This window comes from Lissotriton helveticus, chromosome 1_2 (assembly GCF_964261635.1).
Source record: "Lissotriton helveticus chromosome 1_2, aLisHel1.1, whole genome shotgun sequence".
NCBI lineage: Eukaryota > Metazoa > Chordata > Amphibia > Caudata > Salamandridae > Lissotriton > Lissotriton helveticus.
The window spans coordinates 174,679,973-174,697,071 of NC_136058.1; the positions used below are offsets into that span (position 1 = coordinate 174,679,973).

General features: G+C 41.7%; 1 protein-coding gene across 1 annotated transcript in view; it reads left to right on the forward strand.

Annotated features, from left to right (window-relative positions):
- The window catches only part of ORC1 (origin recognition complex subunit 1), a 142,234-nt gene extending 125,810 nt beyond the window's left edge, over positions 1-16,424 (forward strand). The window contains exons 10-18 of the mRNA XM_078670617.1: positions 2,202-2,308; positions 2,957-3,058; positions 3,405-3,576; positions 4,933-5,040; positions 5,219-5,368; positions 7,323-7,442; positions 7,564-7,730; positions 8,981-9,068; positions 15,844-16,424. Of these exons, the coding sequence (XP_078526743.1) occupies positions 2,202-2,308; positions 2,957-3,058; positions 3,405-3,576; positions 4,933-5,040; positions 5,219-5,368; positions 7,323-7,442; positions 7,564-7,730; positions 8,981-9,068; positions 15,844-16,038 (1,209 nt within the window). The 3' untranslated portion in view covers positions 16,039-16,424. The remainder of the gene's footprint in view (positions 1-2,201; positions 2,309-2,956; positions 3,059-3,404; positions 3,577-4,932; positions 5,041-5,218; positions 5,369-7,322; positions 7,443-7,563; positions 7,731-8,980; positions 9,069-15,843) is intronic.
- Positions 16,425-17,099: the final 675 nt, after the last annotated feature.

Sequence of the window (17,099 nt, forward strand, 5' to 3'; positions counted from 1 at the left end):
TTGGTTAAAATGTCTTTGTACACTTATTGGTCCATCAGATAGGGAAACAACCTTTACAACGTGCACATTACACCGCAATACCTTCACAACGCAGTGCCATTACAACACAAGTCGTCACAACAACTTGCTCTAGAGGGCGCTCTAGACTAGGGAATAGTATGATTTACTATTCCAACACCTTCCCTTCTGTTGCACACACTGGAGTTGGAATAGTAAATTATGCTATTCCTAAGTCCAGCGCGCCATCTAGAGCAAGTCGTTGTAATGACTTGCGTTGTAATGATACTGTGTTGTAACGACCACGTTGTAAAGGCACGCGATGTAATGACTCGCGTTGTAAAGAGTCCTATTCATCCGCACTTGTACTCGAACCTTCCTGATTGGCTCTTTCGAGGCAAGGGTGATACAGCATTGAACTGGAAGTATAAACCATAAATAAGAATTTGAGTGAAAATTGACAAGCCAATGTAACTCCATCAGTAATGTTTTTGGCAAAGATTTCAATCTTGGCATCTGTGGTTCAAACACAAGTTCCTACTAGCAGAGCCTTGAATGCAACTTTCTTCTTCAGTGTCCTCATCCACACACTTTCAGTGGTGAATTGATTGTCCTCTCTTCAGGTCTTACATTGCATTTTGTCTAAATGTGCTCACTCATGGAAATATGGTTGCAACATGTTTTCCACTGAAATAATAGGCTGCGACCTGGTCTCTAAAAGGGCATTTGCCAGTAAGCTGCATGTATGTACGTCTGTGCATATGTACCTGCTAGGTAACCTCCAACGAGGTGGAGGGACCAATTAAGTTTTGTTTGTGCTTGTGATTTGATTGCACATGACTAGGCATCATAAACATTAGGGTGCCCCACTCCCTTTTCAACATTTTTCGGGCTCAAAAGAGGCTTGTGGCTGCACCAAAATATCACATTTTAGTTAATCAACTAAGCAAACTTGCTCCCCTCCTTCCGTCTCAGTCAGAGTTACATGTATTAAAATGGCGGCGAAAGCTGCATCAGCTTTAGACGAGAAAGCTGAAAAATCTGAACGCCAGCAAATTGAATATTGTTGAACTTTCTTAATATGGCACTAGTCATTTTGCAGAACTCCCTCCACAAAGTAATCACACATGCACAGATTGAGCGACAAGGTCCATCAGACAGTTTGTTTTTGTTAAAATCCTTTTTTGGAGTATAAAACCAATGAAAGGTAGGAATAAATGGCTATCTTCGGTTTCAAGGGTCTGTTCCCAATGAGTCAGCGGCAAGTAACCAAATGAGAGCACTCTAGTTGGATAGTGCAAAAACCATGATTACATCAGTTTCTTTTACCCTTCATTGTTAGATATTTGTGTCGACCGATCATATTGTTACCAGCTCAACATTATGTTGGGTTGCTAAAGAATCATACATAATGCAAAGATCGCACCTACATATGAAGTCCTAAATATGCTGATCTCTGTGTCATAATTTTTTTGGGATCCTTACATTAAAACCCGTTCTTTGAGTGCTGATGAAACATCTGAGTAGGGTCCTAAAGTCACACTGCCATGATCTGTGAGCATCTTTGATTCAAGGAATTACATTTTTCAGGGACTTGGCAAATCTGCCTAAGCCTCTGAACTGACTGTAAGAATAAATAAGTTGTTCATAATAGCAAATCTGAAGCTTGGATTCTTCGTCTTTAAGATCACCCACCCAGCTGGTTGTGCTTTTATGATGACGCTTTTGATGGTGTCCTAGGTCGAGTGCATAAGACTAATGAGGCTGAGCACTACTGGCTGATTAGTAGGGCACTGAGGGACCGCAAGAAGCGGAGGTAGTTACAGAAACAGCAGGCGGTGCATGGGGACTTTTTCAAACTTCATTAAAAGACCATTGGGATAGAGTTGGAAAATATGGGAATTTAAAGACTCATCCACGAAATTAGAAAAAGTGAGAAAACATTTGAAGATTTTAACAACATTCTTTCCTTCTAAAGTTGCAAAATATGTGGAGTATTCTAAAACCAGTTAGCATGTTGGGAGGGTGGAGCCAGGACTCAAATAAAAAGTTCATATTTTCAGATGTGTGCTAAACATGCTTTCTTGACAAATGCTATACAGATTGCCCTTTTTACCAATATAAATTGCAGCTGGATGTAATTGCAGCTGAAAATGTTTGTTTTCTGGGTGCATTACATGTTGTTTTTGAATTTTTTGATTCAGCCTGCACCAAGGACCCCCAAGACTCCACGCCTTGCCACTCCAAGAATTCCTGAAAGAAACAAACCTGCGAGGAATCCAAGCAATGTACTTGAAGAGGCTCGCGTAAGGTAGATCACAGGAGCTTCCCAATTTTGTTATTTGTTCATGTTTAGAAGTGGTGGGGTTCAGACAGCAGGAACCCAAACCTATTTGCCCTGGAACTTTTTTAAGATGATCAGGTTCCAGTTGATGTTCAAATTAGTGGCTCTATCCAAATCCTTGAAGGTGAATATCATCTGAGGAGACATCAGTGCACTTTCCACGGAGGAATACCGCTCTGTGGACTCAGGCTAGTGCAGCCGACATTTTTAAACGTCGATTACTTACATTTTTCTCTCATCTTCATTCAATGAAATGAGAAAGATTCGGAACACAGATTTTAAGTTTAATAAAATAAAGTTTTATTGCATTAATATTATTTTAGAAAGACAGTGATGTGGAGGTTAATGTGACATACATATAGAAAGGTTTTCTGTGAAGCATACGTTACAGTGGATAAAGCTGACCTTCCCATGGTGACTTGATTACAACGGAAATAGAGCAGGGGTGCCCAACATATTTGCAGGAAGGCTGGATCCATCCCAGATTTTCAGGGTAACCACTAGCAACGTAAATTAGTTTTATTTAATTGTATGTGTATTTATCTTATGTTGATATTCCAGAAATCTAGCTCTGGTAAATGTTTAATGACATGACCATTTCTCTGGTTCTCCTAGGCTACATGTTTCTGCAGTTCCTGACTCTTTGCCTTGTCGAGAACAAGAGTACCAGGACATCTATAGTTTTGTAGAGAGTAAACTCCTTGATGGTACTGGGGGGTGAGTATTGTTCCATGTAATTAGCATTTTCCTTATCAAACTTTGTGGCTGAGGAATACGAGGGCCACTTAGCTCCATGTTGTCAAAACACTACATTTTCAGCACTGGCCTTGGCACCCGTATGTATCCTAGAATAATGAAAAAGGAATCCCAGGAAATCTGGACATCGACGACGAGAACCTATTTTGCCCTGTTATTTTGTTACAGGGCATACATTTGTTATTTCCATTTAGTTCCCACATATGGAAAGACACTGGTCCAGTGCAGCCCTGCCTTGGGATATGCTAGTACGTCTTGAATTTCAAGGGATAATTCGCCGTGATCTGAGCTTTTGTTGGTGTTACAGGTGTATGTACATCTCTGGAGTACCAGGAACTGGGAAGACTGCCACTGTCCATGAAGTAATCCGCTGCCTCCAGCATGCTGCAGACGACGATGATTTGCCATCCTTTCAGTACATAGAAATCAATGGAATGAAACTGACTGAGCCCCACCAGGCCTATGTCCAGATTTTGAAGGTGAGTCTGTCCGCAGTTTCACTTCAGAGGCAGTTTAAATTCGGATCAGGGCATGGTTTTCGCCCATGACAAATTCCTGCCTTTCGGTCTTTAAATTGGTACCCTTTTGGAATCCCCAGTTCAGATGAAGAGACTGGGCACTGTTGCTCAGACAGTTTAAAAGTTTCACACCATATCTCTTGCATGCAAAGGCCTTCCTTCTGGAGCTGGCTCCACTCAGTAGATCCCATTGATACCTCCTTCCATTGTTATTTTTCTTACCTACACACAACAAAAGACTAAACCTGTTTTTATTCCCCACTTAAAGGCTTTGCAATCTTTTTGTTGCACTTTGTCAAGACGTCTTGTCTAAGCGACAGATTTTGCTTTGGCAAGAGCATATCAGTTTCTTAACTTTTTAGATGTCGGCCAAAGCTTTGGGCATTTTCCAGAACCGCTGTCAGGAACTCTAGCAGGTCTAGTTTCTCAGAATTTCCAGAGTGATAATGGCATTAGAATTGACATTGTTGCTAAGTTATCCAAGCTGTGATCGTAGGGTCACAGTTGCATGATTCCATGTTGCCTGCAATCCTAGGATTTGCAACAGCTTGTGGATGAAGTGCCTCGTTTTCTTGCACAATGAGTTGCTTGTATCGGACACATTTTGGTCTCTGAACTGTGGTTGAAGCATTCCTGAGAAGGTGTCACTTCAAGACAAATCAAAACTGGTATAATGACTGTATTAGCAATGGAGCTCAGTACAGAGCATTCAACCAAACTCCAGATGGGAATTCTACAAAGCCATCAGTGTGCACTATTGCACAATACTCTGGCCCCGCCCCCATTCATTTCTATCCGTTTCTATCCGTTCCGATAAGAAAACCTGTGACTATCGTGGACGCCTGAGCCACAAAAGGTAAGTAAACTCTAGAGATTTCATGCAATACCATGACTCAACCTCTTGTATTGTGGTCTAAATTTAGGGGTATTTTAAAATGGTTCCTTACATAAGCACTGTTTTTCCTTAAGTTGCTTGAATCCACGAATGTGTAATCTTCTACATCCGTTCTATATACTGATCAATATATAGCAGTATGTTTGGAAACTTTCGAAAAAAGCTTCTTGAATTTTTGTAATAATTCCCCTGTCAAATCATGTAATCTATTCAGTGAGAATTTAGTCGAAAGATAAGTCGAAGTTTATCTGTTAATTTTTACTCCCTCTTTGAGTACTGTCATCAATGGAATTCCCTGCAATATTGATCCCCATTGAAGCCATAGGGAGCTTTTTAACCAATTCGAATAGCTGGACTACTTTCAAGTCTGGTTTAGTTGCAGCTCTGTCTACTTTATGACCTACTTCTATTTTTGTTTCCAGCTGTTGACAGGTCAAAAAGCCACAGCCGACCACGCGGCTGCATTGCTGGAGAAACGGTTTAGCACCCCTGCCCCTAAAAGAGAGACCACTGTACTAATCGTGGATGAGGTGAGGTTGGCACTTTTTGGACTGTTTCAATCAAATTGTCTGGTTCATTGTTTTCACCTTGCAGTGTTTGTTTCACATTGGCCCTGCTCTTACTTGAAAGACTTGTTTGAAGAGAGCTGCAGAGAATCCACCAATGTGCTGTGCCACCTTAATGTTGGTAAACTGTCTTTGCTCACAGCTTGACCTCCTGTGGACTAGGAAGCAGAATGTGATGTACAACCTGTTTGACTGGCCAACAAGGAAGCAAGCAAAGCTGATTGTGCTTGCCATCGCCAACACCATGGATCTGCCCGAGAGGATTATGATGAACCGTGTGGCGAGCAGACTGGTCAGTGGTGCCATTTCCCTCAATTTTGCCTTAGTAAATTCAAGTGGAGTTCAGTAAAATGGGAGGCTTTCAATCAAAATGTTCATTAAAGGGCTGGGCTCTGTTCAATTAAAATTATAATGTTTGTTTCTGAACAGAAGTGTACAAAGAGCACAATGTAGAATCTCTGGATTCTCAGTTCTGGTTTCCTTTATGGAGTCCCCCCCATCCTCTTTTTTACAATACTGCCATTAGTTCCTTGAAACATAAAACAATGTATGTTGTTTAACATTTCTTGTATATTATTTGTGCATTTATTGATATATATTTGAGAGGGGGCACTACCCTTTTTCTCTGTGGTGGCTGCAGCATGGTTTCTGTAAATTAACAATGATGCAATATCTTTACAGTACTATGTAGTGTCGGAGGGTCCCATTCTTCCCCTCAAGTCTTACTCCCTCATCCTCGCATGTTTCGAACCAGACAAAATAAGCCCTGAATACGGATCGAATAATAGCCTCATATTTCAACCAACAAGTGTATTAGCCTGAGCAGTTCAAGGAAATTTAGGAAGGTGAGAAGGGTATTCGCTCCGCCCTTGCACACAGATACTTTACCAGAAATGACTAGAAAGCCAGGTGCTTCTGTCCAGTTTCTAACAGAGTGACACTCACTGATGACTAACATCCAGGCACAGACACAGCACAGATACAGTCAGAGCACATAAACAGGCTCACATCAATGAATAGGTGTACAAATGGACACAAGGAAGGACAGACTGATATATGGATACAGGTTTCGTGTCCTCTTGACCTTTAATCTGTTTGCTGAACAAATCAAATTTGAGATAGAGAAATAATTGGCATCAATGCATAATCAATCCTAGGCCCTTCCTCAGGAGTATCACCTCTGCTGGGAGATGGACTGCTTTGATCTCCATGTCCATTAAGTCATTGCCCTCTTAGGAATAATCTCTTGTGTCCAGTCCATCTTTGTCCTCTTAGCTTTAACCATTCATGTGTCAAACTCAAATTCAATACTTTTAATTTCCTTAATACTAGATATTACCGTCTTGCGTTAATCAGATTATTCCATCTACACCAACCATTGCGTATCCAGTACTGGCCTTTTTTCTTTTTGTGTTCCTATATGCCATTGTCCAGAGCACACATCCCCTCAATGGTGCATGGTCTCAGAGGGATGGTGCTGATATGTAGATGTGCTTGTATTTGTATTTCATGTATTTACAGAGTGCCTATACGACCCAGGACATCTTTGATGTCGAGCGATTTCCTGAGCACCCTCCCTGTAAACTGTGGCAAAAAGATGATTAATTAGTACTTTCCTGAACACTAGCTGCCTCTTGACTAATGTTTAAAGAACAACGGTTCTGTGAGGACAGGGATGATATTTAAAAGGCTCTTCATGCCAGCCTTTGCCTTCTGTAGTGGTGAAAAGTGAGAACGTGTTTAGAACTTGAATGTGAAGAATCTTAGTTGAAATTTAGCTAGAGCTATTTTCTTCTGGTAAAAAGGCTGGGGTTTAGAGGATTTCTGCAATATGGGTCTCTGTACAAGACACTCTGGAGAATCATTTTAACATATAAGCAGGGCTTTTGCTTCTGCGTTTTCTTGGTTTTTAATATTCAGAACTTAAGTAACCTCACAGTGTATTATGGTTGGTCAGTGCTAGAAACCCCAAATCTTTTCTGGAAAGCATATTTAATATTGCACTTTAATTAAGACCCTATCATCAGTAGGATTTGACTAAAGCATTGTTTAATATTTTGCATCTAAGGATGATGATGGTTCATGCTTGCAGAATTCATTGGTCTGTGTGGGAGGTTGGTACCCCTCTGTCGCTGGGCATCGACTTTATTAGTACACATTATCATTGAGCATCTGGTTACTGCTTAAGGTTGTGTGCAGTCCCACAGTATCCGAAGAGTTCTGGTGTATCTCTTTCATCCTTGCAGGGGCTGACCAGAATGTCATTCCAGCCCTATGCCTATAAACAGCTTCAGCAGATCATCACCTCGAGGTTAAATCATGTCAAAGCCTTCAAGGACGATGCTATTCAACTTGTAGCCAGAAAGGTAGGACCAAATGTATTTCTTATTTGTGACTTGCATGTCTATACATGAGGGGCTGCATGTTAAAAGGAAAACATCTGACAATCTTGACTGTGACACCGGTTTGCTTTTCTTCTTGTACCAGGTGGCTGCATTATCTGGCGATGCGAGGCGCTGTCTAGATATCTGCAGGCGAGCTACTGAAATCTGTGAGTTTTCCGATAAGAAGAATGGCCTAAGCTTGGTTGGCATGCAACACGTCATGGAAGCACTGGAGGAAATGTTTTCGTCTCCTTACGTAATTGCAATCAGGTAAAGCTTCTAAGTTTGAGCACTGCTTACTACATTCCTTGATTCCTTGTCACATTTTTCTCACTTTGATGTGCTAAACATTTTATAGCATGTCTGAACATGCTTTGCTTCCTAGTTTATTTTGGATTCACTTCCACTAAATTTGATGATGAATTATGAGGGCCATAACTAATTTAATATTCTCAATTATTTTGCCACCTTTGTTATATACTAAAGTATGTAGTAGTAAAGTAAGACCGCCCATTAGAGATTAAGGTTATGCAGATTAATGGCAATTGATGGTATACTTAAAGTGAGTAGTTAGTCTCGCTGCAAATGAGTGTGTCTTACCGGATTTCTAACTAATCTAGCAGCCTGCATCTGTTTTGATCAACGCTGCAGCACTTGTGTACTTGCAAAGAGGAATAAGGGTCTGAGGATGCTTGACTTTAAGGAGCTTGTGGTCTTCTGTCGAAAAAACGTAACCAATCTAAAAAGAGATTGACTTTCTTTTGAGCATAGCTCGCTTAAGGACCATTCAGAAGTAGACCATCAATGCCTTCCTGATAAACCAGAATGGAAACCTATGGTGCTGGAATGCCTTTTCCTTTAAAAGACAGATGCTGTCTAAGACTTTCTGCAGGTACAGATGGTCTTTCACATCTGTCTTGAGCACTTTAGTCAGAATCAATCTTTACAAATGTTTTATGATAGATTCCCTACGCTATTCTATGAATTTCTACTGGCATGTACTTTTTTGCATGCAATATTTTGAGTTTTTATGTTTTGATCACCATTTGTACTGTAAAATCAATAAATGGTTAAGTAAAATAGTTCTATACAGTAGACTTACCGAAGAAATTGTATCGTCGCTCGCTCAATCGATCTACTGAGACTGTTACAGAGGTCTTCATGAATGTGTTTAGAGGTCAGTTAAGTGTTCAAATTGAGAAGGCAAATCTATTTACTTGCTCCTATAAATGATTGGTACAAAGGTGTGTGTAGACTCCTCCAGGCATGACATTCACTAAGTGTTGAGGTATATTGATAGATTTGAAGAATGGATAGAGGTGGAACAGTACCAGAAAAGTCTTAGCTGTGATGTTGTGATGTTGTAGGGAGTTGAGGTGTCTGGAATACGACGGTCCGGCAAAGCACTATGTGGGTGTTTTCAGAGTGTGATAGAGCAATTGAATGTTTGGAATAATTGATGTGTAATATTTCATGGTTTTGATGCATTGAGGGTACACTAGTTTTGTTTTTCATTTCAGGAACTCTTCAGTGCTAGAGCAGTGCTTCCTTAGAGCGGTTCTATCGGAGTTTCGGCGATCTGGTCTTGAAGAGACATTATTTCAACAGGTAAGCCATATTTTTCTTTAAAATATGTACAGCACAACTATAAAATACCTAGAAAATTACTTCTAGATGTATGTTTTGTATGCATTACCAAATTACCTGGGGGGGATAATGACCCCCCCCCCCGCATTGGCACCGTCATCACCCCCATTAATCTTTATTTGTGCCCCTTTGGTATGTTTCTCCCATAGGCCGAAATGTACTTCGGCACTTCCGTTTTATCAATCCGCTTCCGATGTTTTAATGTGATTCAAATTAGTTTTTATTAAGCACAGTAGACTATTTTTCCTTGAAGGTGTTGTGCTTAATAATTTTTCATGCCAGAGAGTCCAGAAATGAAAGAGCAAGCTTGTACAGGTGACCGGCTGGTTCTAAGACGCTGGCACCTCTTTTCGATTATCACGTTTTCTCAAAACGCGGGCTCATCTCTTTGATAACTGAGCGAAAGTACTCTTTACTCAACCAGTTCCTTCGAAGGGCTTCCACTCTCCAGTGGAGCTGAGACTGACCAAGGATTTGGTAGTCTTGGGTCACTAGTAGACTTTGTGTCTGTTTTATTTTTTTATCTTCTTAAAAATGTGAGCCTCTAATTGGGGGCACACATCTGAGCATTGGTTGGAAAGCGGTTGGCCAAAGAGTAAGACATTGTGCTGCCTCTTATTGGGCATGATGCTGAGCTGTTTAGGAGATGCCCCATTTTACAATGTTGCATTTCAAACTAAATACCTATAGCAACTTCCATTTGCAATGCTGTGCCTAATATAGTTAATGCCTGCTAAGCTGACGGTTCCATTAAGATTCCTGTTCAGTTTTCACTTTCACCCTCTTTTTCCCTTTTCAGTAATCCACCACCTATCTGTCCTGGTATTTGGGAGCGATTTCTGCATCCCATTATTCGCTTTTCCATAATGTATCCATCTACAGATTTCTTGGTGATTTTAGTATAATTGAAATTAAGTTCATTGTTTTGTTTATTTGAGGTTATTTTGTAGAGTTAAGATTTAAGCTTCTTCACCCACAGGTGTCCGCAGAAATACTTTGTATCTGGCCATTGTTGCCTGCCAATGTACCTGCAATACTCCATTCTTGTCTAATGGGCTGATTAATCTTTAATTCCTTCCATGTTGTTCTTCTTTAACTCTGAGCGGTCTGAGCAAGTTCTTTACCACTTTTAATCATTTCAGAAAATTTATTCATATACAATTTTCTATGGTTTAGCATTATATCTGATCTACCAACATTTATGACTTATTTGAAACGAAAGAGTTTGCAATTTTCATTATAATCTGTCTGCCCTAAGTATTACAGATTCAGCTTGTCGTTTTTAGTCCAACCCTTGCATGGTCTGTGCGAAGGGACATGGCCTGGCGATTTTCCATTGTAAAACATTCACAGAGAGTTAGAGATCTACATCTGCAAAGGGTACTGGATGCCCTCAGTTACTTAACGTTCTGTTTTGTTATAGAAATGTATGGCCTAGGAGTGCTGTCTGCATTAAGGAACCTTCTCACTATGGTCTTGATGATGATTCATCACAGACTCCAGTTTCATTCTTGGTTGTTTGGTTTGAATGATCATTAGTGTACGCTTGCTGAACGTGCTGCTTTCATGTTTGTATGCAAGTTGTAAATGGTTAGTAGTGTTTTGGGGTGTGTTGCCAGAGGTATTTACTAATACTGGTATGTGTAATCCGGTAGGACTGGTAAATGATTTGCACTGCTTTTGAGACATGTGGGCTGGTTAAACGGTTACTTTGGACATTATCAAATCCCCATAGCTCAATTCATGGTGGATTATTGGCAGTTGTCTTTATTTCCTACAGCACGGTTGTGTGTACAGTGATAACCAAACAACAGTTGCATCTGTACAGCACCACTTTCATGTGCACCCCTTCCAGTGTGCTAATGTGTATCTGCATGAATGTTTATTCAGCATGCTTTAGTGAGGTTCCTGATACTCACATGTATAGGATACCTGAGCTCTGTAGGACTCGTTTATCTGGACTGGTGGACATGTTAGAAGTATTACTGTCTTGTATTTTGTGTTGGATGTGGGAGCTAGAGGATTAGTAGTTCTGCCCACTGTGATCTATTGGGTGTAGGTTTGTCCAGTGGGGGAAAAAGACGATCAGTGCAATCTGGGAAGTCTCATACTGGCAGTTATTATTTGGTGTTGTTTCCGGGGGGTGGTGTCACTACTCAACTGCTGAGGTAGCCGAACCTTTGGCGACGCAGGCGCATTGTCCTATGGCCTACCCCAACCGGATAGCCTTTATTAGAGCTCTAGTGAAGGGCATCTCTTCATCATGTTTCTTTTACAGGTTTGGGCAGCCAGCAGTTGCCATGGGGACGGGGAGTTACTAGTTTTGGGCAGTTTGGCTAACGTCCGAGGGGCAAACACAACTATCATTGAAAGGGAGGTAGGGGTGGGGCGGCGGGCTGAGGGGGATTTTCCAATAAGTAGATGGCACACACGAGACCTCATGAGGTGAAAATATTCTCAAGGAATGTGAGCGGGATCGGGCCGCCCGCTAATTGCCATAAAATACACAGCTACATCACACGTAGCGGAGCAAGAGACCCACCTCACAACAGAAGAGGGTGCCCGTATGAGGGGAAAATGGCCGGGCCAGCTCTATGCCACATCTTGCGCTGCGTTTTCGAGGGGTAAACTAATATGGATTAGAGCAGGCACACCCTTTGAAGTAGAGCACTCAATTATAGACCCAAAGGGATGGTGTGTGTTAGGAAAAGGCAGATTGCTGGGAAAAGAGATCAACTTAGGGAGTATATATGCCCCGAACTACAACCACCTCATGTTCCTTAGAGGATTATCCATGCCCCTCTCCAATTTAGGACAGATTACCACCTCCTGCGGGAAGATTTTAATTCTGTAGCAGATATATACTTAGACAGATCAACACCTCTACTTAAAGACACATGGGCATCCCAAAACTCTCCTGTTGAAATAAACCAGGCACTTAGTACGTATAATGAGACATTGTATGGAAAGCGGTGAGCACAGCTGCTAACACATGTAACAAATTTCCTAACACACCTGAGACTGAAGACAGGCTGCAGGAGGGGAAGGGGGGGGGGGGGGGTAATAATGGCACAGGAGCGGAGTGCAGCAATCAAAGAGATGGTGAACGGGCAGGCTCCATGTGGCCTACCAACAGAGTTTAACTCAACCTTTGTACAATTGCTAACACCTAAGCTGGAGGCACTATATGCAGAGGCACTGGCCAGGGGTGTATTGCCAGTCTCTACCAAGGACGCACTAGTGATCCCACTACCAAAGACCAAACCCTCAAAGTTTCTCCCCTCTCTATGCTAAACATAGACTTTGAGGTCCTGGCCATGAGGGGTTTCGCCTTATATGCCACACCTGGTACATGAGGACCAGAATGGTTTCATACAAACCAGGTCTACATCTGGCAACCTACGCCGGCTCTTTCACCATTTGGATAACAAACGGTACCCTGAGGCACTTATTATGTCGGTTGACCTAGAGAAGGCATTAAACTCTGTCAGGTGGGACTTTTTAAATGCAACCATGGGGAGTATGGGCTTGGGTGGTGGATGGATTAGGTGGGTGAAGCTACTGTACGCGTGCCCCACAGCGCGGATCAGGACAGGGAGGGGTGATCTCACAATCGTTCACTTTCCACAGAGGAACCAGACCAGGATGCCTGCTGTCCCCACTCTTGTTTGCACTGGCCATTGAACCCTTGGCAGAGCTTTTTAGACAGCAAGGACACAGCCAAGGTATGCAGATTGGAGGGCATGTGCATATTATGGATGGAGAAAGGAAACTGGTGTTGAGGAGTCCGATACGGATGTCGAGGAACTCCAAACTGAAGCTTATTCAATTTAACTATATTCACATTGTCTACCTGACCTCCCACAGGTTGAACATAATGAACAGAGGAGTAGATCACTACTGCCCCAGATGCAGAACTCTAGATGCAGGGTTCGCTCATATGGTATGGGAATGTACAAGGTTACAAGGATTATGGAGATCAATGAGAGCTCCACCAGCCGGCTTTTGGCCCGCACACTCCCCTGCACTGCAGAGACCTGCCAGGCCCAAGGCTAGAAAAGTGGGCTCCAGATCTGCAGACCTGGACTTGGTCTTGGCACGCAGACAGATAGCCTTGATATTGAAGTCCACGATAGGCCGACAGTGACCACATGGGAAAAGAATGTAGACATGTGGGCCAGGGCGGAGGAGAGGACGCTCGGGCAGGGAGGACGCTACAATGTGAGGATGCCAGAGGGGTGCATCGTCGCCCACTGGCGGGGCTATGGACAGAGATTCTACGAGCATGGAATACCAGTAATGAAGTGCAGTTCAGTGAGAGTCTGGATAAAACAGGGAGTGTGGAGAGCACCTGAGGAAACTATTCCGTCCCTGGACAGAAGGTGTTGAAAGACAGAGACGGTCATGCGACAAGGCCCACCCGCCTCCTGCCCAGATAGCCCCACCCCACCCTGCGCCTTCCCATTACCCTTCTCTTGGGGTTTGACCAAATCCTCCCATAAGGGGAGTCTGACCCCAGAAATACTGAGAGATGGTTTGGCCCAACGGACGACACACAGACACACTGTTTCTAGTTTCCCTATTACGCTAAAGCTGGATAATTTGAGTTCTTCTTATATGGCATAAACGATCAGCATACACAATTAGAGGACACTGTTGACTGCCCTGGGAACGCCCATAAACAGGAGTGATAAAATGATACATGTTATAAAGTGGATTTCCAGGTTATCGCATTACTGACAACTAACGTGGGGAATGGTAAACTAGATGCAAATTCTGATGTAGCCATAAGTGCACAAAAAACGTAAAGTGATGTAATATCCCATGAACAAGGATTGTATTGCTCTTGTAACTGCATATATGTAAGTGAGTGAAAATACCAATAGACTTAAAAAAAAAAAATAATAATCTGGGAAGCCTTCTCAATATCAGTATCAAATGTTATGTCCTGCTGTGTAGTCCTTGTTCGCTTCTCTTATACTTGTGATAGTGGCTAATATCGATAACCATTTATCCTACCACAGATGCAATTGAGAGCGTGGCTGAACACCTTAAGCAGTTGTGGGTTTTTTCCTCGTCTCGTCTTTATTTCCTGATGATCCCGTTTCTGCTGCTATCCTGTTATTCATGTCATTTGCATTAATTATTTTATTATTCAACTCCTATATCTGGTCTTTTCATTTTGCTCTGGATGTCTCTCTAATGTTGTCACCCGGTGATGAATAATAACATGCTAGCGCCTAATGGTGGGGGATGTCTGTTTGCCTATTTGTCTTGTTCTCTCAGGACCCACAGCACTGATCTCCAGCTTGGGGTCAGGAATGAGAATTGGTAATTGAGTCCAGTCTTGGCTCTTTTGTTTATCCTGTCATATTCACTTGTGCACATAGGGCGCCCTGATCTATTCCCATTTTTGTGTCTTTATTTTATTTTTTGGGGCAGAGTTTTATATAGCGCGAACTAGACCCGAACCGAATCAGGTATCAGAGCGCTTTACATATTTTCCAGTTACGTTACATGAGGAAACAATTTCATTTTAGGCACAGGGAGATTAAGTGATTTGCCCAGAATCACAGGAGGTTTTGGCGTCGTTACCGAGACTCGAACCCAGATCTCCAGGTCCGAGGTCGAGCGCTCTAGCCGTTAGGCCAACTCCTCTCCCCTAAGTCTTTAGGGATGCCCCAGAATTGGGACCTACTTCCCATGTATGTAGGTAGACCCCTGAGAAAGCACATGCTTAGCTTGGCCCTCCCATTTGCAATGTAAAAACGTAACAATTGCTAAAAGTGTTGTTCGCTGGCACACTTCTTCTGTATTATGTCTGATACATCGAAAATTGGATATGGCTTCATAATAGTCAGCACCTCCTCTCAAATCATGAATTGCCTCTGGTATCATTAAACATGTCTGAACTTTAGTGTCATCAGCTTTCGTGTGCTTATTCTCAATACATCTCTGTTTTCAGGCTTATTCCTCCATGCTTAGTACATTTTACTCCATTTTTCTAATTGGATTTGGGATTTTTATTGTTTTGAATCTTGACTTCGTTACTGTTTTTGGTTCTACATACGTACTTTGCACATTGCCCTAACTTGCTCTGTGCCATAGCTACCAGGAAATCTGAGCTGGGTTCATTTAGTGACTTTGACGGTTCACACTGGTGACTCTTCTTTGAGATGGGTGGTCACCCACCCCAAATAACAATCCTGTTTTTTACAGCAAGGTATCCGATAAAGGTGCTCCTGTTCACCAGGTTAGTTGACTGCTCTGGAAAAAAGCATTCTGAACAGGCTCAGTGGAGGATTCTTAGTGAGAGTTAGGATTGAGACCCATACCAGCTGGAGTCGGTGTGTAGCTGCCAGGAAAATGGGCCTTCAAAATCTATGGAACCCTTTCTTAATATTTGGTAATTTTGAGGATATCATTTTTCCGGTATTCGCTAGTTATGATGTATTTGTTGTATTACCGCCTTATGAAAAACCCTTGTCACTATGCAGTTTCCTTTTTAAATAGATACTGAACATGCTCAAATCCTTAGCCATGAATAGAACAGTTTAAACAAGCTATATATGTAATTCTAGAAAATAAATAATGTATATGATATTTCAATAGCTCAGACCTAGCGGAAAGGCCGCAGTGAATGGCTGTGATGGCTTTGTGCAAATTAGGACATTAACTATTTGGCCCAAAATCTCGCAGGTATGTGAAAACCTTATAAACATGTCTTCTTTTTCAGGTTTACCATCAATTAGTGGCTCTCTGCAGAATTGAAGGGCTCCCACCTCCTACCATGTCAGAAGCTATGGCAGTTTGCCTGCGGCTTGGAGCATGTCGCCTGCTGCTCGTGGAGCCCAGCAAGAATGATCTTCTGCTGCGCGTGAGGCTAAATGTGAGTCAAGACGACATCATGTATGCTTTGAAGGTGGAGTAGGTCGACGGTGAGGAGGAGGAAGATGGATTTTAACTCTTTAATGCAAGCAGGGTTTTTTTTGCTTGCAGACTTGAAATATAATCGTTACAAAAAATAACGAACTGCATATAGTGTACAGTTTCTAAATCCTTTTTAACTTAAAAAAAAATATTTGTATGAAATTTTATAATGTGTTTTAATTGTCTTTGCTTCAGTTCGAATGTTTATATATTTAAATCGTGTTCTTAATGCTCTTCATAGTAGAACTGAATTCCTTCGCTAAGGCGATCTTGTAAATATTTGTTTTTATCACATTTTGTAAATTGTGACTTTGTTGTAATAATGTTTGTATAATGTTTAATGTACATGTAAAATCCTAAATAAAGTCTATAAATTTGGTTGACTTATTCAATGGAAATAATTAAGAGCTGGTTTGAGCAAGTTCTTAAGTGTGTTCTTGGATTTAATGTTACGATTCATTTAAATAATGCACAATACGAACAATCACCAATCCGGATATATATGCAAGGGAAAAGGAAGAAAAACACAGATCTACAATCATGGTACAAACTGAGGAATATGTCAGGGGATTGACAGTCATGCATACCGCGTGGTATTGTATGTGCTTTCCCAGACCGAATGCCATTAAGATAGTCTTAACCCAGTCAACAGGCACATGGAAGACCGATTCGACAGAAGAACATTTCCAACAGTCGATAAGTTACACAGCATAGGGTTATGGGTTTTAAAAATGAGGGCAGCAAAATTGACGTGGGTTTTTTTTGTTTGTTGGAATTTTTAAGGAAAGCCCATCCACTTGACAAGTAGAAACTTACTAGAACTCACACCCAATTAACTTTATTTTGTACTGGAAAATGTTTGAATCCCCACTCCAGTCGAGGATTCAATTTTGACATTGTTGCAATCCCACTATGCACTACGATCCTTTTGGTATGAAAAGTCTGCTCCAAGCCAGTTTCATCTACCACATCTCATTATCCACCTCATGTAGTATAAGATTGGTTATTAATAAACTTGAAGGAGCAATTCAGCGTTAATTAGTTGGTGGATATATTTGACAC